Source organism: Lampris incognitus, chromosome 8 (assembly GCF_029633865.1).
Source record: "Lampris incognitus isolate fLamInc1 chromosome 8, fLamInc1.hap2, whole genome shotgun sequence".
Classification (NCBI taxonomy): Eukaryota; Metazoa; Chordata; class Actinopteri; order Lampriformes; family Lampridae; genus Lampris; species Lampris incognitus.
In genome coordinates, this window is record NC_079218.1 from 40,262,561 (window position 1) to 40,290,309 (window position 27,749).

At 44.0% G+C, this 27,749-nt stretch overlaps 1 protein-coding gene across 1 annotated transcript; it reads left to right on the plus strand.

Moving 5' to 3' along the window:
• Positions 1-416: 416 nt before the first annotated feature.
• Positions 417-27,253, plus strand: LOC130117140 (pterin-4-alpha-carbinolamine dehydratase 2-like). The gene is made up of 4 exons (XM_056285296.1): positions 417-554; positions 11,083-11,214; positions 25,911-25,991; positions 26,976-27,253. Exons 1-4 carry the CDS (start codon positions 456-458, stop codon positions 27,069-27,071), a joined length of 408 nt encoding a protein of 135 aa, XP_056141271.1. The 5' UTR covers positions 417-455; the 3' UTR covers positions 27,072-27,253.
• Positions 27,254-27,749: the final 496 nt, after the last annotated feature.

Consider the following 27,749-nt stretch of genomic DNA (forward strand, 5'->3'; position numbering starts at 1 on the left):
GCCAGGCAAGAGGAAAAGGGGAAGGCCAAAGAGGAGGTTTATGGATGTGGTGAGGGAGGACATGCAGGTGGCTGGTGTGAGGAAGCTGTAGAGGACAAGAGAAGAGCTAGAAACAGATGATCCGCTGTGGCGCCCCCTAACGGCAGCAGCCGAAAGAGGAAGAAAGACCGTTCACCGGCAGCTTTCAGAGAAACCTGCCATGTGAGCGAGAGGTACAAGTGTGTGTGTGTGTGTGGGGGGGGGGGGATACTCTAATATGACAGGGATATATAATACACAAACGTGTAATATAACCAGCGCAAAAGACTGCCTGTTTCAACGGTGGCTTCGTGGAGGAACTGATGCTCTAAAAATGTATTTTCATCAGGCGTTCTGCAGAACAGCTGTGAGAGCTTCACATGACAAGACGGACCGACAGGGAGGGTTTGGAAACCGTCTGATCACTGAGTGTTGGTATGTATGGGTTAATGGTTAGTGGAGTATGGCGGTTTCCCATATCTGGTCTGGGCAGGCTGTTGCTTTCTTCATCTGCAAGACATTCGTCGTCTAAAATGGTGAGTGCAAGACTTGAGAGGAGGAGACCTTTGTATTAGCTAGGTGGTGCGTTATAACAGGTTAAAGCGTCTTGTTTGATGTTGTCTCGCATAGCCGGTATTCGCCAACGACTTAGGTGCAACTTTATGGAAGAAAAAAAAACTACTTGTGAGATGAAGGACTGACAGGTTGCTTGGGAATTACACCGCAGTTTCTAGTTTCTAGTTACATGCATTGAAGAAAGCCGGCTAAAGTGCGTGTTCACAGTCGTCTGTGTGTGATTAACTTTTTGCCAGTGTCACATTTATCCAACGATGATCGCTTTAGTGGCGGCTTTTCATTGAGAATGTAAGACTGCCACCTGCCGGACATACTCCTGTATCTCATTACGCTAGGATGCGTGTGCGTGTACGTTCGCGTGTGTTCGCGCGTGTGCGTCGCTAATCTCGCAAACTACTGGACGAACTCAACTCTGACCCGGATGATTGCGCTTTATTGCAAGTTACTTTAATTTTTCTTTTATACATAGTTTATTTTATTATTGTTAACTTTCATCTTTACTATTTACTGTTAATTTTTCCCTCTTGCACCAACATAAAGACGAAGTCCTTGTATGTTCTTATACTTGGCAATGAATCTGATTATGATTATCAAATCTTACTTTATTCAGACACAAAGGTAGGTCCATATTAAAGACAACAACAAAGAAATACAACACAGGACACGAACACAAAAATATAGCTAAAAACAGCAGTTCACAAGTCCACAATGATTAAAAGCTATACAGACATTTGTTCCAATGTGTCCAGAAACAAGAGGAGTACCTGCTGTCACTTTGTATAGGCTCAGTTAAGAGCATTATAATTACATTCTTAGAATCGACACATAAATTTGTACATAAAATTCCTCAACACAGCATGATAAGTGGGAACATTACTAGTCACAAACATATGACTTGCACTTGTCCATCTTGGAAGCTTGAGCAAGACTCTAAATGCATCATTATATGCTACCTGCAGCTTTTTCATTGTTGCTTGGCTATAATTGCACCACAAGTGGGCTGTATAGAGTGGAGTACAGTGGGCCATAAAAAGGGCAGTTTTAACATCATCTGTACACATGATTATGATCTATCAGCCTAAACTATTTTTGTGCACAGTTATGTATGCATGTCAGAATCAGAAACACTTTGTCATTTCATTTCATGCACTTGCGCATATGAAATGAAACGAAGTATCGTTTCCCGCAGCCCACAGCAGTGGAACACAGACAAAAACACATATCCAAAAACTACAAGAACACATATATCCAAACGAACACATCTCTCTCTCTCTCTCTCTCTCTCTCTCTCTCTCTCTCTCTCTCTCTCTCTCTCTCTCTCTCTCTCTCTCTCTCTCTCTCTCTCTCTCTCTCTCCCTCTTTCTCTATCTATATATATATATATAACTATCCCATGCAAACCCATATATAAAACTGTCCGGGAGAACTAACGCCAGCCAGGATGACTGTCGGAACTGCCGGTCTGCATGGGCTAGCAGTTAGCTTAACCTACCCCACTTCCGTCTTTATGCATGTTAAATAATCCAGGTAAGAAAATCACAGAAAGTCTAATCAGTTCATCTGGACACAACGTTTATTGAGAGAAATGTTTCATCACTCATCTAACTGACCTCTTCAGTCTAAACTGACTGCAGGTGTCCCCACCCTTATAAACAATACTGTGACGTGCATGGATAAGTAGACACGTTCGCCGTTGGCTAACGGGTCGGACCCTGTAGTCGAGCGGTCAGCGATGTCTCCCGCGGTCTATCTGGATCGCAAGATCAGAAAAACTGACCTTGAAATTCTATTACTGGAACGCCAGTTGAGGTGGGTGCATTGTCACCCCCTCAGCCCTGTCACTTTCTTGGCTCTCCTGTGGAGCTGGGTTTTACCTGGGGACCCGGCCTCGTCCACGCCCCACGCTGCTCATCTGGTCTCTTTCCTTCACTGGTTTCCATTTCACTAAGGCGTACCATCTCAGCACTGCCACCAAATGTTATACTTTGGCCATCCTCAAAGTATAACAACACCCGAGCTAAGTCATGGCAGCAGTAAACATGATTCCTCCTCCTGCTCCAATGAAGCTTAATGGACATCTTCAGGGCAGATTTTGAGGATTACAGTTTAGCAACGGGTCTGCATGAGAAACCTGCCGAGGTCCAAGCGGCTACTCTGAGGAGTCTAATGGGCCCTGAATGCAGGCATGTATACAGCATAATCTGGAATTAACTGAGGAGGAACAGAAAAATATAAAGAAAATTCTGGATGCACTGGAGGCATACTTCAAACCCACCAAGAATATGATTTATGAACGATACATCTTTGGCTGTTGCAAACAGGAGGATGGTGAGTCCATTGACACTTTTGTTACTCGCCTTAGGGAGAAGGCTACTGCATGTGGTTATGGGGCGCTGAGAGATGAACTGATTAGGGACAAAGTTGTACTTGGCATTGCAAATGAGGGCACATGCAGGCGTTTGTTGAGGGAGAAAGATTTAACGCTGATGGCTGCGGTGGAGACATGCCGTGTTGCAGAGCTGACAGATATGGGGCTGAGGTCTATTGACCAAGAAAGGACACGCATAGACAGCGTCAATGCAACATTCAGGCAGCCATTCAAGGAAAATTCTCTGGTCGTAGACAAGCAACATAGACGATATGATACGACTACAGATAGCCTTCCGCATGTAGATGCTGTGGCGTGGCGGGGAAAAGAGCAATGCCCAGCGTATGGAAAGATGTGCAGAGCCTGTGGCACGGCTAACAATTTTGCAAGAGTTTGCATCAAAAGCAGAGGTGGACAACCTGGCTTCAGAAAGTAAAAGTCCTGCTATGTATTTGTTCCACTCATACACTACACCAGCTGAATTTAATAAGCGCAACTCTTCAGCCAGGTAGAGTGAAATCACCTTGTTTAGTGAATGGCTAGAACAAATACATTGTTGGACTTTTACTTTCTGAAGCCGGGATGTCCACCTCTGATCATAACCAAGAGAGCGTGGGGGTGGGGGGGAGCATGAGTTCATTCTGTTGACAATTCAATTCCAGGCCAGGACATCGATGTTTATCCAAGCGAATGTATTGGGGCTGTGGGAGGAAAAGGAAAAAAGTGGTTTGTCACTCTTCAACTGAACAAAAAGAAGCAACAATGCCAACTCGATTCAGGAGCCACGTGTAATGTCATGAGTTTCAAGGACAAATGCGGCTTGCACCGAGAGACAATCTCGTGCCAAGTAGCACCAAACTCAGACTCTACTCAGGCCAGTTGATGCCCTCCATGGTCCTGTTTGTGACAGAGTGTGTTTTGCGCAGCCATAGATACACTAGATTTCGAGATAGTTGAGGCCAATCAGCAGCCACTGCTCCCAGGGTCCACCTGTTAGCGCCTTGGGCTCATGCATTTTATCATTCCAGCAGACCTCAATGCTGTGGACAATGTTCAACCTAGGCCCCTGACTAAAGAGACGCTGGTTAGCAAATACCAAGATGTTTTCACTGCCCCAGTCGGCTAGTCCAGAGTGCACCTCGCAATGTTCCTGTCGCAATGCCGAAAGCAGTGAAGGCAGAGCTCGACCAATACGAAGCTGAGGACCATATTACTCCAGTTACAGAGACAACAGACTGGATTAGCAATATGGTGATTGTTAAGCAACCTGACAAGCTGTGGATATGCATTGATCCAAAGCACCTCAACCAAGCACTGAGGCGATCACATTATGTCATGCCCACGTTAGAGGATGTACTCTACATGCTCACTAAGGCAAGGGTTTTGCACTCGTGGATGCCAGGGACGCTTTCCTTCAATGCAAGCTCGATGAGCCCAGCACCTACTTGACCACTTTTTGGACGCCCTGGGGTCGAAAACGCTGGTGGAACCTTCCCTTTGGTGTGTCTGTGGCCCCAGAAGTGTACCAACGGAAACGGCACGAGCTGCTGGTCAGGCTCAATGGGGTGGAGCCCATAGCTGACAACATTCTCATCATCGGCTGTGGCGAAACAGATAAGGAGGCAGACCGAGACCATGATACCAAGCTGCTGGCGCTAATGGACTGATGCAGGCAGGTCAAGCCGTTTCCGGCTCAGAAGTGTTTTTGCGTGCCAGAGTTTTCACCATTATCTGTATGGACGCAACAGCATTACAGCAGAGACCAGATTCACAAGCCCCTCGTCACCACATTCAGCAAGCCACTTCTGAGTGCCCCAAATCGTCTGCAGAGCATACTGCTGGCTCTACAGAACTACAACCACAGGGTGGTGTATAAGCTGGGGCCAGAAATGCACGTGAGTGATACCCTCAGCAAGGCCACTGTGTCAGACACATACAGGGTCCATGCACAATGAGCGCACGCTGTCTGTAGTTTAGAGACAGAGCAGCTGGACGTGGAGCTCATCAACCAGGCTGACTATCTCAGTGTCACAGACCAGTGACTCGTACAGATCCAGCAGCACAATGACGAGTAACTCCAGGCTATGAAATCTGTGACTGTGCAGCTGGCCTGAACACGGAGATGAAACTCCACTGTGGCAAGGAAATATTGGGCATTTAAGGAGAAGCTCAGTATTCAAAATGGGGTACTATTCAAAGGTGAAAGTCATCCTTCCCAGATCACTCTGCCCCGAAATGTTGGCATGAGTGCACTCTAGTCACATAGGGGCCGTGGCCTGTTACAGGCAAGCATCCGTATCCCCAGCCAGTACACACTGTACTGGCTGGGGATACGGAGCGAAATCAAGGATGTTGTAGGCAAATTCACTGTCTGCAACGAATACGCCATTGAGCAGCAGAGGGAGACAATGATGTCGCATGAGCTGCCAACACACCCCTGGCAGATTGTAAGCCTAGACCTCTTGGTGGCAAAGATTTCCTCCTGCTAGTTGACCATTATTCTGATTTCTGGGAAATTGACCTTCATCCAGACCTCTCAGATGAGGCGACAATAAAACGCTGCAGGGCTCAGTTTGTTCACTATGGTCAGCCTGACTGGGTCATCTCTGATAATGGGCCCAGTTCTCATGTCACCAATTCAGGTGGTTTGCTGCAGACTGGGATTTTGAGCACATCACCTCCTCACCATTCCATCCCAAAGCTAATAGTAAGGCTGAGGCTGCTGTGAAGATAGCCAAGAACTTGTGTAAAAAAGCTCTCTGTAAGGGCAATGATGCCTGGAAGGCGATCCTGCAGTGGCGTAACACACCAACAGAGGGTATGGACAGCAGTCCGGCCCAGCGCCTGATGGAAGACCGCGCTGCCTGTGGCCTACAGGCTACTGGAGCCATGTGTGGTGACCAGGGTACCAGCTGCATCACAGAAGATGGGTCTCCAAAGTGATCTATGACAAATCAGCAAGGGACCTACGTGAACCTCACGGTGGGTGAAGCAGTCAAGATGAAGCCGCTACCAGGAGACCAAACAGACATTTGGAGATGTGGATTCTGTGTACAGAAGGTTGCTCCACGGCCCTACCTGGTAGAAGTGGAGGGATCATTGTACCGCCGAAACAGAGTTGACCTGCAGGTGGCAGAGCCAGCACTGCCAGGAACTAATCTGGAAAGCATGCCACTGGCTCACACCCCCGAAGAGACTGGAGGGGAAAAAAAAGGAGAAATGAAGAGACTGGCCTAACCCCCCCCCCCCCCCCGCGCCTCATGCCCATGTGCCAGGCCAGCCCAGAGGCGCTGGGCGAAGAGCCGAGCCCCCCCCCCCATACCCCACTCAGGTGCTCTGACGTTCTGCCTGCCCATTCTCCTGCAGGGCCTTTTATGCAGTTGCGCTCTGGACGGCTGTCCCGGGCACCTGTTAGGCTTAATTTGTAGTTGGGTCGGACTGTTACACCAATATTGTTGTTGTTATAAAAACAAAAAAGGAAAAAAAGGTGCAAGTTTGAATACTGACAACAGTATAATTGTCAGTATAATAATAATTTTTGAGATTGAGTTGTAATATTTATGTCGTGTTCAGTAATGGAGGGCTAAGTACGAAGTACACAAATGCATAGGTTCAGTTTAATTCGGGAACTTAATAAGATGTTTCTCATTTGTATGTAGGCCCAGTGTGATAGTCTGGCGGCCTGTCCAGGGTGTCTCCCCGCCTGCCGCCCAATGACTGCTAGGATAGGCTCCAGCATCCCCGCGACCCTGAGAGCAGGATAAGCGGTTTGGAAAACGGAGGGATTATTTCAGAAAAAGATGTTACAGGTCTTAGATGGCACTTTACTGCCATCTGTTGGAATTTGGGTGGTGCTGCTTTGCCGGCTGTGTATCGCTGTAGGGGCGTTGTGCCCCGGATGTTGTTGTGCTCCGAGCCAAATAAAGAGTATGTCAGCATTCATGACCTGTCTCGTCATTTAACACCGAAACAACAGTTGCCTAAGCGTAAACCAGTGGTCATTCCGTATGTGGCGGGAGTGTTGGAACAGTTGAGAGGTGTATTTTCCAAACACCGCGTCTCAGTTGCTTTCAAACCCCAAAACACGCTGCACCAGAAATTGATCCACCCCCAAGAATCGGGTCCCCCGGCACAAAAAGAGCAATATAGTGTACGCTATCAAGTGCCAGGACTTGCCGTGACTTGTACATCGGGGAAATTAAACAGACGCTGCCCAAGAGGATAGCACAACACAGAGAACTAACACGTCAGGCCAGGACTCCGCAGTCTACACCCATCTACAGGCCAGTGGCCATCAAGGATGAGGATGTGCACATTCTTGATCGGGAGGACTGCTGGTTTGAATGGGGAGTCAAAGAGGCCATCTGTGTGAAGAGGGAACAACCATCACTGAACGGGGGGTGGAGGCTAAGAGTACATCTGTCGCCATCTTACAATGCTGTGATTGCAAACGTTCCCCAATCCTCTGTACACATGGCCATTTTAACTCCAGTTAATGGTCACGGTAATTTGCATATGAAACTGATCATTGCTTTCGGTCGTTATGCCACTCTTTTGTTTATAAGGTTGGGGATACCTGCAGACTGAAGGATGTCACAAAATGAGTGATGAAACGTTGTTCTCTCAATAAACGTTGTGTCCAGAGATGACTGTATGATGAAGAACCTCTTGTGGTTGCGGGGATTCAAAACATTCGAAACGTTTAGTTTTGCTATCACCGCTCCCTTCCTTCATTCACACTCCAGCTCGCTTGCCCAACGCTGCTCTCCGTTGCTTCCCAATCTGAGTCAACCGTGCGCATGCGTGACTCACATCTACGGCTGAATCAGATCGGGCAGCGATAGTGTCAAAAACAAAACATGTATTCGGGTATGAGTCTTGAATGTAAACGAGAAGTCGATCATATTTCGCAAGCCAACAAATCATTCACCGCTGATCTCAACACAGGAGAAGTGGAGGAACACTGGATGAGCCAAAAATAATTCATCTGAAGGCTCATTTATGCTCCCTTTACGTATGTAAATAGATACGTCCGTTTCAAACGTTCTAAACGTCACTGCCCAGATACTTCCCATCCGTGTTTTACGTTGGCATGGTTATTAAGCAATACGTCCACCAGAGGGCAGTTCAGAGTTCAGAGCTCACTTCCGAGTTCAGAGGTAAGGTGTCTAGGCTGCCGGAAAGTCACAAGAAGAAGAAAAAGAAGACGAAGAGGGCAAACATGGCGACGGTGGAGGCGATCATGATCGTGTATCTGTTAAAAAAGAGGCAAAAAAGAAGAGGCAGCGTAGTAGACGGCGGTCCTCCCAACTGTTCTTTAGCAGTTGTTTGTCTCTGTGCCCAGGCGAGATATGTCTAACTACGTACTAACTAGCACAGCCTTTCCTCAAAAAGTTCCGCCACTTCTTCGTCTTCTTCGTTGTGTGTCGCTGGCTGTTCGCGGGTGGGCTATTAAGCTACACTGCGCAACACTGCCCCCACGGTTTCCTGTGGTATTTCCGGCGGTACTGCTCCGTTTGTACGCATCCGCAAGCTCCCAGAAAACGTGCAGAAATACGGACGAAATGAACACAGAATACGGACAGAAGGCTCCGTCCGTATACGTATACGTATTTAACGTTGAGCATAAATGAGCTCTTATTCACCTCGCCGCCACGTGGAAGTGCTTTAGTCTCCATTGTTAAAACTCCGCTATAAAAATACAATTTAAAGAGTAGGATTAATCAGTCACAGCTGGAAGTCATCTCAGTAGCTACAATGAAAACATTTCCCACGGCTGAGCTATGTTTTCTTACTATTGTATGAATAAAAGCCAATCAGTAGAGCAGCCGCTTGCCTTGATTAATTTTATATCATGAAAACCGTGACAAACATACTTGAAATCTTTTAATAAGGGCTTTGAAATTATGATAACGTGATCTCTGTCATTTCATGTCAGACTTGGTTACATTCGTGTGAGGGTCCACCTAGGAGGCTGCACATCCGCAGACTGACAGGCAAAATGTTTTTATTTGCTAGATTTTTGTAGCTTGATCGCTGCATATTAACTTTTTTTTCATATTTCCCAATCAATCGACTTGGGTGCTATGCAAAAGTCTAATGTAGCATAAGTCTATAATGGCAGGAAAAACACTTTTTTCTGTCTGTTTGCGCGTGTATTTTCCTTATTCTGGTAGGCGAAAAAAGGGGGGTTGTCGCCAAGTCGAAACACCGGAGAAGAGAGATCTCTACACCTGGTGGAGATCATTTAGTTTTTTTCTTCTTCTTTGGTTTCTATAAATGAGTGATTCTCAGTCCAGTCCTCAGGTAAAGCTGGTTTTCTGTTCCGTCGGGTTGTTAATTACATTCACCTGTTCCAGCATTAAATCAGGTGAGGTTTCACACCTAAAACAGCAGGTGAATGATGAATGTAATTAACTACTAGAATCGCAACCCTGCTGTACTGGATGGTACCCAGGGACCGGTATTTCGCCAAAATCTGTGACCGTTGAAAATTCTGACCACGTGGTTTTCCTGAACTCACCGTCGAAACTAGATGGCATCGCTAAGGGATAACTACCCTCCTAGATCGTTAACCACACCAAACTCATACTTAAACCTAACCAGGAGGTGGGAGAACTTGGAGATGTTCGCACAGTTTGATCACAGTTTTCAACAGTCACAGATTTTGCTGCAATGCGGTACTGAGAAGTCCTGGAGATCATACTGAGAGTAGGCGACCTCCACCCTGGTTGTTTTCCTTACTTCATAAAGCAGTCATCCTTTTGCTTTGGGGCCGTGTTTGAATCAGGAATCAGAAACACTTTTTCATTTCATTTCATGTACTTGTATACATGAAATGAAATATAATTTTCCCCAGCCCACAGCAGTACACCACAAAGACAAAAACATATAAACTACAAGAACTCATATATCAAACAAAACAAAAAAATCACTGTCGGAGCTGCCAGTCTGCAGGGACTAGCAGTTAGCATAGGCTGCCCCACTTCTGCGTCCTGTCAGACTGCCCTTGGTGTTTCCTCCTCGTGCGCAGCTCCAGGCAGGACTGTGGTCCCGGGGCCCACTGGATGCAGCAGACCAGGTTCCCCCAGCCGATCAACACCAGCTCTCCCAGCCAGACACCTTCGACACACTTTCCCGCACTCCACACGACGAGACCAAAAACACATTCAACGCTAGGCGAGCAATAGCAGCAATCCCAGCCATCAAACGGAAGACGTGGACAGACGTGGACAAAGACACTGCATGGCTGGTACTAGGTGAAGCTGCCGCAAACGCAAGTTTGCACCGCCATCCTCCCACACCAGAAGCGGAAGATAGTTGAAGATGCAGTCACCTCTACCTTCCTGGACACCAGTGCAACCAAGAGACCACCCATATTCAGGATTATTAACAAAAACCTACTCAGGCCTAGCTGAACGTGCTTGTAGTGGCTGCAGCATGCTAGGAAGTAATCAAGCATGCTAGGAAGTAATCATGTCAACAAGGAGTTTAGACAAAAAAAAAATCACTTTTGTTAACTAAGATGGAAATGTGTTCCTCTACACCTACCTCATCTTGGCCAGTGAAATCTGAGTCTGATGTTTGTGCATTATTTCTTTTATTACAAGAGTTGTTTCCCTGCTCTAACATCTATCTTGGGCTAATGGAATTGTGTTCACAAACAAAAATAATCATGTGAGCCTGACCAATCTTACAAGTTGATCACATTGTTCTGCCTTAGAAAATACAGTGGCCACTGCTGCAGCATTGGTGGACTTGGTTCCACAGTGTTCTCGTAGGTTATGAGTCCTGCAATGCAGGTGAGGTGCACCATGGACAAGCATGTGCTGTTACGGAAATCTTTCCACATTGTGAGAATATGTTTCTGCTGTTATTGCTGTTTACATCACATCTAAACCACGTATTCCCCTGTGGATCATTCTCCGAAGCTCTGGATGAGCTTGATTACCAACAGAACGGCAAACACTGTTCGCTTCCAATTCACTCTGTAGTTCACAGCATGCAAATTAAATCAGTAAATGCATAACAGAAGTGTGTTCATTAAAGCGAACCTAAAATAATCACTCAAGAGCATGGAGTTGTTTACGTGCCTGATCTGTTGTGTTCATTTTCTTCAGGCCTCAGACTCGCATTGGCTGTCTCCAGCAGACAGAGAGCAGCTGCTGATGGAGCTGAGAGCCACTGGCTGGCTGGAAGTAGAGGAGCGAGATGCCATCTACAAAGAGCTACACTTCAAAACCTTCAACCAGGTTTGTGTCTGAGTGTAGAGGTGTGTGTCTGTCTGTCCCTACACAATTCAGTGTCTGTCTCTCATTCAAGCATTTATAAGTTATGTCCGTGTCTGAGTCGATACACACATAGTGCAGCTTTGAGGTTCTAGGTGTATTATTTTGACATTCCTGAAATATAAAATGGGCAGAGGTTTTCTGAATAGTATAGACTGAAACATATTTATCAACTTGTGCTTCGCCCCACTCCCCAGATTTCTGCATCTAAAAACACAGGAACAAGATTAAACAGGAAATACACACACACACACACACACACACACACACACACACACACACACACACACACACACACACACACACACACACACACACACACACACACACAGAGGCTGCTAACCAATGCCATTCGTAGATCCCACATCACACCAATCCTCGCATCCCTTCATTGGTTCCCCATAAAGTACAGAATAGACTTCAAGATACTGCTTATCACATACAAGACCCTACATGGTCTTTCCTCTTTATGCATTTGCGAATGTTTGCATCCTTACTCCACCTCTTGACCACTCAGATCTTCCAGCCAGAGTCTCTTATTTATACCCTGCTCCCTCCAAAAATCCAAGGGTGACTGCTTTTGCCAAAAGGACCCCATAACTTCTGGAACCCCCCCCCCCACTTGTTGGATTAGCTGAGTCTGTAAACCTACCTGTACCAACTTACCTTCCCTGTAAAGGGGCTGTAATTTATACTTTTCTGCATATAACGGTATGTGTATGTTGCTTATTTTTCTATAGCTTTATCTTGTGCAGCACTTTATAACTTTGTTTGAAAGGCGTTTATATATATATATATATATATATATATATGTGTGTGTATGTGTATGTGTGTATATATATATATATATATATATATATATATATATATATATACAAAATCCAGTTAGTCAAGTAAATTCTCTGAGACAGTACAAGCCTGTTTCATTCTATAAGCAATCATCAGCTGTCAGCTGTCAGACAGCTGATGTTTGTTTATAGCATGAAACAGGCCTGTACTGTCTAATGGAGAATTTACTTGACTAACTGGATTGTTTTGCTCCTTATTTTTTGAGCATTGTCCTATCCCTACCGTTGGGTGTTTCTTTGAACAAAGTTTTATATATATATAATTAGGGGTGCATGATTCAGGAAATGTCACGATTCGATTCAATTCAATTCCGATTCTTGGGGTCACAATTCGATTCAAAATCGATTCGTGATTCAAAACGATCTGCGATTCAAAATTGATTCGAGTTGCGATTCAGAATGAATTGTCGATTCAGTACATTCATCGATTTGATTTTAGATTGCTGTTTTGATTTACTTTCCCCATTTGACTGCGGTAGACACTTTTATTGGTCTAAAAAAAAATCACACTGAATCAAATGTAAACGTTTGCTATTCAGTGTCAACCCTGAGAAGATTTATTGTCCTTTAGTCCACTCAGTCAATAGGGAACCAAGGCAACCCTGAGACAAAGGGTAAAATTAATACTTAATACAAAAATAAAAATGATTGCAAAGATAAACTGCAAAGTGCAAACCTTCAAGTAATAACTTAAATTCAAACTTCAAATAATAACTTAAATTCAATATTCAAATAACAAAATCAAACAAACAATAGCTGCCTGCTACATTTAGCTGCACAGTGCAAACAAGAACTGTTACATTTAGCTGTAAAGTACACCACTGCCTAGAATGTCTAGGTTCTTCTGTAGAAACAGACGCTGGTCTACATGTTTTGAAGTGAGCATACTCCGCTGTGCAGTTATGATGTCCCCAGCAGTTGAGAATACCGTCTGTGCCGCAACGCTAATACCAGGGATGCATAGATAGCGTTTAGCCAACTTGGCCAGTAGGGGAAAGACAGTCTCGTGGGACCGCCACCAGCTGAGGGGATCTTCTGAGAGTGATAGTGGGGAGACCTCCAGATAGTTCAAGATGTTGTTAATGTAGTCGCTAAATATGGCAAATTTGATGTAAAAGATGTTTTGCCTCACCCAACCAACTGTATCCTGACAGGCATGTGGAGGGGAAAGCTCAGCCACTGCAGGCGTCAGTGGTAACGGAGCTCATCGAAACATATGGATGTGCCATCACAACAGCTATATGGACTGAGGCAGGGGAGGTTTCTATCAGACAACAGGTGAAGCAGTGCTTCACCAAAAAACAAACAAACCAAAAACAAAAACACACTTTATCACATAAAATATATTTTTTAGATGCCAACATTTCATTAAAATTACTATTTCCCCTGTGAATCAAACAAAAAAAGTGTCACCGTTAAAAAAAAAGTGTCATGGGTATTGTGCAACACAGCGCCCTCCTCAGGTGACACGGGGTGTTCTGCTTCGCTAACCCAATGTAAGCGAATGGAATTTGGAAAAGTACCTTACACGTTGTTGATTAGACAGTTATGGTTTATGACGCGTTTTAATGCCCACCCAGTGAAGCTTCACCTAGTCTTTCCTCGACCTGAAAATTATTGACACCCGTCTAACCAATCGGAGAACACCAGTTCAGCCTTTCCGATCCTTGACTTGTTCTCCAATCTTCATCATACCTTACCGCACTCTGTCATAAGCTTTCTCTAAATCTACAAAGACACAATGCAACTCTGTCTGGCCTTCTCTATACTTCTCAATCAACATTCTCAAAGCAAACATCGCATCTGTGGTGCTCTTTCGTGGCATGAACCCATACTGCTGCTCGCTGATCATCACCTCTCCTCTTAATCTAGCTTCTATTACTCTTTCCCAAATCTTCATGCTGTGGCTGATCAACTTTATACCTCTGTAGTTGTTACAGTTCTGCACATCGCCCTTGTTCTTGAAAATCGGTACCAGTATGCTTCTTCTCCACTCCTCAGGCATCCTCTCACTTTCCAGGATTGTGTTAAACAATCTAGTTAAAAACCCCACTGCCATCTCTCCTAAACATCTCCATGCCTCCACAGGTATGTCATCAGGACCAACTGCCTTTCTATTCTTCATCCTCTTCATAGCTGCCCTCACTTCCTCCTTGCTAATCCGCTGAACTTCCTGATTCACTATCCCTACATCATCCAACCTTCTCTCTCTCTCATTTTCTTCATTCATCAGCCCCTCAAAGTATTCCTTCCACCTTCTTAGCACACTCTCCTCGCTTGTCAGCACATTTCCATCTCTATCCTTGATCGCCCTAACTTGCTGCACATCCTTTGCAGCTTGGTCCCTCTGTCTAGCCAATCGGTACAAGTCCTTTTCTCCTTCCTTAGTGTCTAATCCCACTTCTGACACCAATGTAGCAAATTTGGGGGGTAGCCGAGGAACCGCCGCAGTCAGGACACGCACCCAGATCTCTTGCACCACGGGCAACAACGTTAACCAGTAGACTAAATGGTCCGACCCATTAGCCAGTGGCTAGTGAGTCTACTTGTCCATGCATGTTATCTATCTATCTATCTATCTATCTATCTATCTATCTATCTATCTATCTATCTATCTATCTATCTATCTATCTATCTATCTATCTATCTATCTATCTATCTATCTATCTATCTATCTATCTATCTATCTATCTATCTATCTATCTATATATATATTGGTAGATAGATATGCGTAATATATGTAATAATATATATGTTGTCAGACCCGGCTCCCCGGCTGCAACTGCCGTGTGAACGAATCATGCCCCCTCGAGGGAAAATGCCAGACGAAGGGAGTCATCTACCAAGCTACGGTGACGAGAGATGACAATGACAAAATAGAGACATACATCGGTCTAACAGAGGGAACATTCAAAAAGAGGTTTAATGCATACATGTGTAGCTTTAGAAACAGCCGTTTAAAGAATGTAACATCTTTAAGCCGTTATATTTGGTCATTGGCGGACAGAAACATTAATTATTCAACCACCTGGAAAATCCTCTCAAAGAACAAAGCATATTCAACCAGCAATAAAATGTACAATCTATGTCTCAGTTAAAAATATTTTATAATTTTCAAACCAGAAATGTCCACATAGAATAACAGAAATGAATTGGCCAGCAGTTGCAGACATAGATATAAGCACCTATTTTGTAATTACGAATAAATCACGACAATAGACAAATACCCCCCCAAACTGGACCGTTAGCGATCACGTGTTTTTGAATTGCACCTCCATTAGTAATCACGTGTTTTTGAAAAATTTTCACGTTGCACATCTCCCTCCCCCATTGGACAACGTGCACGTGAGGTGCATGATGTGGCAGTAGGTGGTATGTCCTTCCTCAAGTAGTTTTATTGACAGCTGATTATTGCTTATAGCATGAAACAGGCTTGTACTGTCTCAGAGAATTTACTTGACCAACTGGATTATTTTGCTCCTTATTTGTTGAGCGATTTCCCTACTGTCGAGTGTTTCTTTTAACAATTTTATATTTATACTGTATATATAAACTCTTACTCACACACACACACACACACACACACAGGTGACACCTGCGATTGTCTTTGCTGCATTTTGCTAATCTGCCAGTAGAGCATTGTGTAGTTTTCATACCAGGGCAGATGTGTCTCTACAGATGGAGTAATTTATCCATTGGTCTGTGGGGGGGATATGTGATCTTAAGGGGACTAGCAATGTGTAGACTGGAGATTTGTTACATGGGGGCTCAGCATAGGGATGGCCAGATGCACAGCTGGCCACATAACCATCGGAAACACACAAATTCATGTTTATCAGCTGATTGGTTGCAGGTGTAGAGGGGGACAGGCTCCCTCTTAAACTCTCTGGAGTTTTATTTGGTTCCCAGTTTTTGGTTCCGACCTTCCAGGGTTAACCTTGTCAGGTATTTGAAGGTCGTCAGATGTGCGGATCTGAAAAAAAGAAGAAAAAGCAATCGCTATATTCTTGGCAATGGCACATTAAGTGTTTTGTTTTGTTTTTTTGCTAGAATTTTTTCAGAAATGTATGGAATATATGTCGGGTCATAAATAAGACAGCTGCCAGATCAGGTGTATGAACAAGCCACTTCAAAGAAAACACTAGAAAGTCACTAATTTATTTACTGTAGCTCTTTGTGTCCCATCTTATCAGACCCAGTAGGTTAAACAGCGTGTGCAAATAACTTTGCGTTTTCTTTAACGTGCCTGGTTTACCAGAGGGGTGGTGCTTACCACATCGGGATTACCCTTAACAATGTCCGAAGACTTGTCAGTCGCGCAAAGGTATAAAAAAACTGACACAAACACTAAGCTGTGTCTTGTCTAAACAATGGTGCACTCATTGTAGCATCCTGAAAGACAAACTTTGCTCGTGTGGTACCCCATGTAGCACAAAAAAAAGCAACCAAAGGACTTGTTTGCAAATACTGTTTGTCCCTGATGTGGTAGCAAGCCTGCCGCTCTCCCTCGACCTCCGCATTTGGCGAAGTAAACTGCAACACCTCCAACCCACTTAGTGGACTTCCTTTAATCCTGTAGTTAGTTGTTTTAGCCCTCTAACACACTCTGTTTTTACACTTCCCTGTGTTTGAAGTCCAGGGGTGCGCTGAGGCCTCCCCCTCTATCTCTTCCCCCTAGCTGAAAACCCTCTCCTCTTACCCCAACATGTCAGGCCGCATTACCGTGAGACACGCCAGGCCGCCAGTTGGCAGCAATTGGGGTTTCGTACAAAATGATTTCTTTCACAAACAATCAAATTGGTTAAAATGTTTCATCTGGTTCACAAACCACTAACAACGCCATCATTTCTTCAGGTCAGATGTTTTTCTTGGACTGTTTTTTTTTATATACCTCCTTCTCGTCTGTCTCACTCTTCTCTTGCTCTTTCACTCCATCTCTGATATGCTACGTTGCAAGGGAATGGTCTAGACATCGCTCTTATTTCTTTCTTTTTTCTTTCTTTCTTTCCATTTCCAAACCATGTTCCCATCTGCCTGCTGCATTTTCGCAAAATTTGTGTCTCGTTTTTTTTATGACTTCTCTCAAGGGCCCTTAACCAAAGGAGAATGGAGATGAGGAGCGACATCCTGGCTGATTTCCATTCCCCACTTGTCTCCAATTGATGGGTTTGGTGTGTGTGTGTGTGTGGGGAGGGGGGGTTATAATGAGAGTCACAAGTCCTCACATCGGAGGTGTACCCCATATGGCCTTTAGGGGGTGGTAGAGCTGTACCCATAGCTTTAGAAAACCTAAGGGCCAATCTGTGAAGTTAAGTATTTTGCCTCTTGTAAATCTACCAGTTAACAAAGAGAGCATGAGCATGACAGTTGTACTAGCTTTTTTGTTTGATTACCACCAGCAGAAAATGTTGGGATGGACTTAGGACCAACTTTGTAATCAATCTGTGGTGTGTGTGTGTACAAGATGTTCTCATTGGTAGCAGTCTGACATGTAAATAAGTATTATTTTACTCGTCAAGACCATAAATATTTGATCAGATCTGAGAAATGAAATCCTCATTCTGGATTCGTTTTGGTTGATTAAAATCCAAGAAATCATCTGTGGAAACATCCTGTTTTATATACTGTACATTTCAGTTGGAATTGCGTGTGTTTTAGGTTGCAGTCATTGATAGTCTGGATCCAGAGATCACTGATGTTTATGCAACCATATCTGTATGTTATATATGTTTAGAGATGGCCATCTGCTTCACATTTCACTGGATGAAGCTGAAAGATTCATGTGACACAATGGAGACACTAGACTTAAAAAGCGGCACATACACAACTGTTCTGTTATGTTAGCTGAGGTTGACAATAGCGTTCCAGAGCTCACCAAAAACATTCACTCCAGCAAGGGGAAAAAAATATTTGTCATGAGTTGTGTTTGGTTTGAAAGTCTAATCAGTTGCGTTTCCTACATTCCTCAAGTGTGTTCTTTCAAAGTGAAGGGACTGTTCATTACTGCTGGAGGAGTGAGGTATTTACTTTTAACCAAGCAAACATCGGCGTTCAAAGTTCTATAGATGGTTTGCTTGTTCCTGGGTTGACCAGGTGAGGCAGGAGGCCTATGAGGAAAGGGTTGAATGATTTGTTGCCTAGATGATCACAGGTGACGTCTAGGACACCCAGTCAAGTGTGTTGTTCCATTTACGTAGTTGATTTAGTTGGGCAAGGGTCAGGGGTCAACCCTTAAATATGTCTGAGGTACGGCCTCTGTGCCACAGAGCTCAAATGAGTATCAAGGGCCCTTGTGTGTAACAACCTCTGGTACAGCTAACATTGCTAAATTAGAATTAATATTGTTGAGAGAGATGTAATCTGGACAGTGCACAAGATTAGAGCACTTAAGTGGAATCGCATATAGCCCCTTTGAGTCCTGACTTTTTTGTTCAGTTAACAAATCAAAGCAAGCAAGACAAACAGAATTCCCTTAGAAAGGTTGCAGATATGCAGCGTGTTTGCTGTTTTCAGTACACCCTTACAAAATACTGTTTGCTGCCTTCACTGCATAATTTGTCGAGGGCTGCAGGTGTCAGCCGAATTAAGTCTTTCGGGGGTTGGTTGTCAAACAACTGGGCTACTAAAACAACTTAACTGGCCTGCCACCATGTGTTTTTAAATGCAGAAATCTGAGTTGTGACGGGGGAGGTATAAGTCATTTACTTTGTTTCAGTTATTACCGTTCAGTAACCCCTGCTATTAATTAGTAATTCTATACGTAGCAGCTTTTTGATATATATGGGTCTTTTTTTTTCTTTTTCTTTTTTTTACTCAACACAGTTGACAAAGTCTCTCCATTCAACATTTTTTCCCTTTACTTTATTAAACTGATGCTATCTCAAATGTTTGGGTCAATTAACCTGTGAATGTTTTGACTGAAATTACCCACATGTCATAATTTTTGTGGTATATGTCCACAAGGGGTTAAAAATGTGTCACTAAATGGGAAATATTCAATGGCACTATGACATGTTGTTGTTGTTGTTGTTGTTTTAAACTGTCCACTCTTTGTAAGCTTTCTGTTATGTTACTCTGCATTCACAAATAAGATGAAAAGTGGGATCACAATGTAATGGCTTTTTATAATCGTGAAGGGAATTTTGTTTGTCAGGGCTGGTTGGCGGAGACAGTTTTCCTGCTCTGCTTTTGATTAATGGACAGCACGCCAACTACTTTTGCTACCAAAGGCATGACTTGTGTCCTCAGCATTTGTCTCGTGTTAGTGAGTGCTAAGTTGACTTTGTTTTTCATATCAAGTTTATATTATTTGTTTTCATACCCCCATGATTAGGTTTGCTGACTAACGTGCTATAGAAGCTCACCTGCTCCTGTAGTAGCTCTCTAGCTAGCTAGCTAGCTAACTCAGCACAGGTTTAGGGCTAGGATAGGGTTGTCACATAAGCCCGTCTTAGCTAGGTGTTAAGCAAACTCATGCCTGAAAGGCTCCAAATATCAACGACATGTGACGTATGGATTGAATTGCATAAGCCAATAATAAGCTATATTGGCAGTTACCTCCTAAGCCCTGCCTTTATTTAAACTCACCTGTCAATGCTTGTCCCAGAAAGCAGTTTCCGAAACACCAGTAGCAATAACTCATCACCGTCAGTACAAAACTGAGGCACACATCATTACTTATGCACTATACACAACTTTTAGGGACCAGTTTACCCGAATGAACAAGCACAGCAAGGAGCCTAATGTGCTGATCACTAACCAACGACAGGTCAGAGAGTTGGTGTCACTATCCAGGCACTCAGTGTTGCTTGCTGGTGTCAATTTACAACCTAACTGAAGGCCTTTTACAGTCTCACACAGAGTTTCTAAACTATGAGTCTTCATGAAACATGGTGATGGAGTATTTTCAATGCACAAGAAGGAAGACCAGTGCCCCCCGTCACCCCTTCCCTGACCTCGTCAAAGAATTCAAAGCCAGACAGTGGGATAATAATGGATAGATGAAAAGTGTAGATTAAGGTGTTTTGATGGTTTAATAAGTGTGGTTCTATTGCTCACAAAGTGCTTACTTGTGTGTTAATTCAGACCCATAGCCCCAATCTTTTTTGATCAACTGAAACTGGTTAGCTAGCTACAAACTGATGCAAAACCAAATTGCTTCAAGCCTAATCCTTTTAGTTCTGTAAAATTCAGGGGCAAAATAGGAACATCATGTGTGTTTGTTCGCACAAATTCAATAATTACATAATTCACATGGATTATGACGCTGATAAAATTAAAAATGTCCAGATTCCAACGTTTATGGCATGCCAGTTATGTAAGTTCTCCTCTTTTCCCCATCCAGAAAAATCAGAATCAGACAGAACCTATAATGCCCTATAGTTTTAGGGATTTAGCACCCCATTCAAAATGTATTTGAAATGCAAAGAAGATATCATATAAATTTAAAAGCTGCCAAAAAGACTGAACAGAGCTGCAGCTGTGTTTACTTGCATGGATTCAACAGCTTGACAGAAAATATGAGATGCCAGGGAGAAAGTAGTTTATGGGTACTGAAATTCCAAACCTGTAGTGATGCAATCATTACACATACTTGAATTACTTGAGTAAAGGGGATATGGACCATGCCGTATGTACTTTAAATGTTCAATTGTTAAAAACCGGATTAAAAAAGACTCGATTAAGGTGTAAAATGACAAGTAAGATGGACTAGCCAGGTCTTGATCTTTAATTTTTTGAAGTTTTATGAGAAACCTTGATTTTCAGTAATTTCCTGTGCTATCAATGTGGTATTGGTATCAAAGTCAAGAATTTTGTTTTGAAACAAACACACAAAGTGGAGAAAGGCAGTCATATTGGTTATTAATAAAATCAAAAGATGGTAACGCTGGTGTAAGAATATCCCCAGCATGAAAAATGTACAAATCCCATTCATTCTGCCTCCAGATGGTTGTCTACAAAATTAGCTAACCTGCTTTTTTTTTAAAAAAAATTTTAGGTCAAGACATGGACCTATTGCTTATCAATCAAACACAGAAAGCAATGGCACAAATAACACCCCAACATTTAATCTGCCAAAAAAAAAAAGTATACATATATATGTGTGTGTGTATGTATGTATGTATATATGTATGGAAGTGACACAAAATTAACACAAACAAAAACACTGAACCTGTTTGCTCTGACATAGCAGAGCCATGTTTAAAGGGCCAGGGAAAAAGTAGAATTTAATCCAGAGCAGCTTCTGGATGAGGATTTGAGGTTCCCATGTTATAACTGAGGCATCTGCTAGCACTAAGCAAGACAGGCCATGTAACTGCTCTGCTCACAGACAGTTACCCATAGTCCCTCTGGTCCACTCGGGGAGGCTGATCCCCCTTTTATACATTCTGTCAGGGGCTCTTGCTCCACCAAATCTCCTCTCAAGCTTTTCCCTCTTGTTAAGGCCCTCGCTCTGCCCGTGTTAAATGAGTTGTCCTACAAGTAAGGCTGAGCCCCCCGGATAAACGAAACTTCCAAGGCCATCTCCCCTTCCTCTCTACAGGCGCACACACACATGCACACAAAGATGCGCACGTGCACAAGGACACATGCAGGCACCACTGCTCAGACATAAAGACACGTATACCATGTGCAGCCCAACGTGCACTACCAGATGTACTTGTGTGTGCACTCACTGAGACACACACACAAAACTGTGCGCACATACAAAATTACAAAATTTCACATGCACATACACGTGTATGCACACACAAAGCTACCCCTACACATATGTGCGACAACATACACCTACACACACAGTTTACTCACACCCAATGACCCGTTAATTGTCTCAGTGGTGTTGAATTCCTGCCTCGGTTCCTGATATGAGAAACTTTCTCTGGGAACTGGTTGTGATCAACATTGATCTCTACCTTGCCAAAATGGCTGGAGGGGAGCCAGGGGGTGTGGCATCCCAAAGCAGGTTGTCAGACGATCTGGCTATCGTATCCGGGGTAAGCCAAGATGGCCGTGACGTCCGCTGTCTTTTGACAAGCCCGGTGTCTCCTTAAGCCCTTAGCTGGCTACCCTGACGTTAAAGAGGCGTTTGCATAAGACAGCCTTAATGCCACGCTCGGCATTACACGACACTCCTTACATAAACAGGTGTTCATGTTAATGAATGTCTGTTACACGGGACATTATCTACTTCAGACCTGCTCACAGGATGGAGGAGTATGTATTCCGTTTTTGTCAGAGTATCAAATTGAAGTTCGCCCCTCGGCTTAGCGCTGAGAATGTTAATTGGAGAAGATTAATGCCAACGGCGTGACACATGCCCTGCAAGACTATCTCCTACATAAAACGAAACTTGGCAACTTCACGTGGCAGCTTTGCGTGATTATTATTCGATCTTTTGCTTTAAGTTACATGTCAACTTTGCGGGTAACCTCTCATCGGCCAACTGGAAGCTCCTGCAGTGCTGTTTGGGTAAAGAAATGCCGGAGGTGTGGTCGTGGTCATCGCCGCCACCAGTTTGCAGTTCACAGCGTTCTAGTCTTTCACTGTGTACAAGGCAAGGTCTGCCAGGACGCTGATGCCAGCGCTGGTGATGATGGGCCTCACATGATAATCACCGGGTAGTCATGGTGATGTGTAATGTAGAAGAAGGGTTGCAGAAAGTGTGTGTGTGTGTGTGTGTGCATGCATGTGCGTGTGCGTGTCAGAGTAGGCACAATCTGCATGCACTTAGTCCTGGCAAGGCAGAGCAGGCATCCCTAAGCCCCTGGACTGCACAGCGGTGGAAAAGCGATCTGTAAATAACAGACATGTGTTAGAAAACGAGGCCTATACTCCAGCGCACAACTGCACTGAGAGAGAGCGAGAGAGAGAGAGAGAGCGAGAGAGAGAGAGAGAGAGAGAATGAGAGAGAGAGACAAAGAGGGAGAACTGCTCCACTCCAATGTCAAATTGTCTCATCCAGTGTTGTATGACAATCACGCCTTAATAGCAGCAAAATGGCCCCTCAAAAACCGTGCACGGGGAAAAGGGGGCGGATCAGGCGGTCCGCCGTCGGGTGTTTCTGATTATCTGAGATTGGGGTCTGTGAAATGTCACATCAAATTAGCTGACTCTGACAGCCACAGCTTTTTGGGCCAGTTAAAGGCAGAGGATGGATGGATGGATAGATGGATGGATGAAATGATGGTTGGATGGATGGATGGATAGCTGACCTGTTGGCACCATAAGTGTGGTCCACACGACACAGCAGGGTAAACAAAAGGCCCTGAGAGGGAGAGTCCTTGACCTATGTTGACATTAGGCCTCGGGTTAGAGGTGGGGGTTGGTTTTATGTTCTTGTCTGTCCTAAGTGTTGGGATGTTGTAGACCTGCAGGTGACAGATGGGGATAGATAGCCGGTGTAGTGTACTCACTCTCTCCTTATGGCCCCAAGGGGCCCACCTCCCTTCTTTGCCATTATGAAGAACATGATGTAACAACCTGTGTGCCCGTTGTTCAAGGCAGCCATTCAAACACGTGCCCAGTTCTGGTGTACAATAGTAATGAGCTAATCCACAAACGGTCACCAGGGAGGACATATTTAAGGTCACTGACCTTTGACAAGGTAGCACCATTCACAGCATCACCTTATCTTGATGGTAGATGACTGAGTTCATTGAGTCAGTGACTTCCTTCGCCGATGTTTTGTCGAGTTGCGTTCAACAGGATGGTTGGGTAGAGGAAGAGTTCATGCAGGAGGTGATTTTTCCAGGCGATTTCAGGATTTTTTTTTCCTTCTTTGACCAACAATTCCAATTTGTTTGTAATAGATTAGCACAACCCCCCCCCCCAAATCCCTAACCTGACCAACCTTACTGCTCATGGGGTTAATCTGTCATCTTCTGTTTAAAACGCTCTTCTCTTCCAATTTACCTTCAACTCAATAATTGATTTGGGCGTTTATTGGACCTAAACGGTGACATGGATTTGGGTGTTTTAGACAATGAGGTGAATGTGACACCTCTTCGGAAAAAGAAAAAAAAACTGCATGTCTAAGGGATTTCAGCATTTTTTTTTTTTTAAGGATGAATGGAGCTGGGATAAGGCGGGGGGTAGTTCACCCATAATTCAAATCAATCCAAAATGAAAATAGAAACCGCGGCTCTTTGGCTAATGATTAAACATTTGTTCTCAATCATTTCTAATGGGCTAGAAATGTCAAATTCCCTCTGCCAAAAGTTGAATTTCAAAGAAAATGTAGCCTACTTTTTAGAGTGACGGGGAATTGAAGTAATTTAGTCCTGGCAATGGCCCGCAGTTACTACTTTTGGGGAGTTTTACAAAGTTAATCATATATTGTACACTTTATTTTTGTTTTCAGGCTCAGAGTCATCTCTTCTGTGGCTCCAGCAGTGTGTTATTGGGATATTTATTGTGTGTACTTATCAGCAATACAGATAGCAGCTGATCCAGCTGGCAGTCAGGCCGCCCGGTATGCAAAATCTTCAAGTTCAAGGGGGCACAAATACGTGACGTTTCGTTCTGCAGGGAATTGTGAAGGAAGCCTGTCTATATGTTCACACAAACTACTCGGGGGCCTGTCAGAGCGGGCTACCCCTGCGGCAGGTAAGTTGGGTTTCGGTCCCTGAGAGCGGGCACACGTTTTGCACAACACCTGACATGACGGCCTCCTTAACCGTCTCCCATCAGAGCCGGTTGACGCTGAGAAAAAGCAGACCACGTCCGTCTCAAAATTGGTGCCAGTGGAGGTCAAGTTGCAGGAATATGGCAATTACTTAAATTGATCGGGACACTGTTTCCTTGATAACCAATTCGATCAAGCAGCCGATCGTGTTACACGTGTCGCCCTGTGCGGACCGGCGAAACAGGAGGCCTGCCAAATTGGTTACAATGCACTAAAAAGGCTAAACGCAATTTCCTCTCGGCGAGTAATTCTGTTTTGTCATGTCACAAGTCAGACGGGCGGTGGATTTTGCCGCAGTGACGGTCTGTAAACAATAGAGTTTCAGTTGATTTAATTAGACGGGGAGGAAGTATTTAGGGGCTTAATTAAGATTGCAGTGGGAAATTGCTCTGAAATGCCTCTACCTGATTTTTTTTTCCATAGTGAGCATAACAAGGGATTTCACTCTCGTCTTTGTAGATAATTAAAATGACCGTAATCACTCCATGGATGGCACGTGATTGGAAAGACTCACATTGCCCAACTTGAGTTATGAATGTGGGAGTGTGCACGTGCACATGCAAGCATACTCTGTCCTCTTAAATAGTCTGTGTGTGTATGTAGGCACACAACCAAGCGTAGCTATTTTTCCATGCAGAAACGTTGACTTTGAGTGTCTGTGTCTTAAAGGGTAACTTTTTTTTGTGTGTGTGTTGTAGGTTCCATGCCTGCATGTTTTAAACACCAGATGTACACTTTGTTGTACTTTTTTTTTTTGTTTTATCATCTTCGATTTATTACAGATTCTAGCTTTATTAGCAGCAGTTATATCTCTACGTCAAAGTCTTTCATTTTAGTGGAGTATATTGTGGTCATAAACCACTCATTTTGAGTCTTGAGAGAGTCAGTCGGGCTATCAGGGCCGGGGTCCATTTATTTTCAATTTTCTCATTTTCAACAGGTGGATTCAACCGTTACAGTGATTATTCTTAATCGTTTCTCCAAGTTGCACTCGAAAGCCTATGTATAGCAAAATGCCTCCATCTTCAGTTTTGAAGAAATTCCAGTTCTTGAAGTGATTCTGATGTTACAGGGACTTCAGTCAGGGTGGACTAGTTGTTCATACCTCTTGTCTTTCTCTCAACCAGGCTTTCGGCTTCATGTCCCGAGTAGCCCTGCAAGCAGAGAAGATGAACCACCATCCGGAATGGTTCAATGTGTATAATAAGGTAATAACGGCCCTTAGGTTACACCCAGATTTACAGTTTATAATGTGATGAGGATCGACATGCACCAGAGTCGCACCTGGTGGAATGAAACAGTTGTGTGGGCAACATGTTGGCGATGCTGATAAATATATGGGGCCAAATATCCACAAAAAAGATCAACCAACCATGAAAAAACCCGAGTCCAGTTTTTTTCATGATAAACAATGCTGTGCTGCCCTTGGTGACCTGCCTTCTGCACAATGCATGCTGGCATTGTCCCCACCAGTGATTCTACATTGGCTTCAGCAGGTACAATCAATGAATTGATGGATGGTGTGGGGAACTTTACCCTTTTCCACTTCAGACCGAATTGCACTCAGGTTAGTTAAAATGCAATCAGAGGGCATAAAAACAACAACAAAAAAAGTGGTTGCTTCAAACCATAAACCCATAATTCTTATTGCAAAAACTCTGGAACAGCTCAAGCCTACACACACACACACACACACACACACACACACACACACACACACACTGTCTTCGTCACTCCAGAACTAAAGTATTGGTTGAGATGACAAACACAGTGTGTGAAAATCTCTCAGCATTAGGGCCCCAGCCACTGAGTTACTGTGTGGTGGACCCTGCTGCTCAAAAAGGAATGCAGCTCCTAATCCACTCTTTATTAAAGTGCCTCTAGCACGGTGTGATGGGCCTGAGGGCCCCCACAGCACTCTCCACTTGATGCCTCAAAATAAATCCCACATTTACAGATGGCTCTCCTGGGGAAAAAGGTTGTCCTCTACTCTAATCTACTCTGTTCTGCGCGTTTCTGCTCTGTTATTTTATGCTCTGTATTTTGTTTTGTTTGGTAGGCCTTGGTGCGCTAAAGATATGGCATTAATTCGCCATAGTTTTGGCCGACTTGAGTTAATGTCTTTGTTTCCCACTGCCCTTGTGAACATTTACGGCTTGGCTACGATGCTCTGATCTCCCCGTTCCTCACAGGTCCAGATCACGCTGACGACCCACGACTGTGGGGGACTCTCACAACGGGACATCAAAATGGCCAAGTTCATTGACAAAATTGCACTTGCCATGTGATTTTTGTGGTTGTTGTTGTTTTATATGAATGTCAAGTTAATTGGACAGACTGTTTTATTCAGTTTTCCCAAATGTCCCTTTTTTCTTCCAGTTATAATTTCAGCTGGTGTAAAGAATTGTTTTTTTAGTAGGACATTTTTCTGCTCCTTTTGGTCCATACTCCTGGAGGCCTGTACATCTGCTACCCAAATAAAATCTGTTAATTGTATTTTGACGTCGTAGTGCTGATTTCTGTTTTCTTGCTTTCTCGTAAAAAACTTTGGACTCGAAATAAAGGAAATCATCCTCGTATTGTAAATTTGCTCTACATTACATCTGCAAAGCTGGGGCCCAGCCTCGAGCCTCTAAAGTAAGGGAATTGCTGTAGGTGCATTTACAACATCCCCCGTGCCTTAGATTTAGGATTACATTTACATGTACATTCTGCTTCGCTGTAATGCTGCTGCCGTTCTCCTATTTTCAAGCAATGTTTAACCTTAAAAACCCAGAAATAGAGTTGCGTTAGCAGTAACAGCCAGCCGTCGTGCAGCAACTGGCTGCATGTGCTAATTAGCCAGCGATAACGGAGGACAGTTTCCCTTCCTTTCCAGTTGTCCGGCAGACCCCGGGTCCTCATTTTTGGCACCGGAGAACGGAGCAAAAATATCGGAGGGGTCAGCGATGAGGAGTGGATTTGCT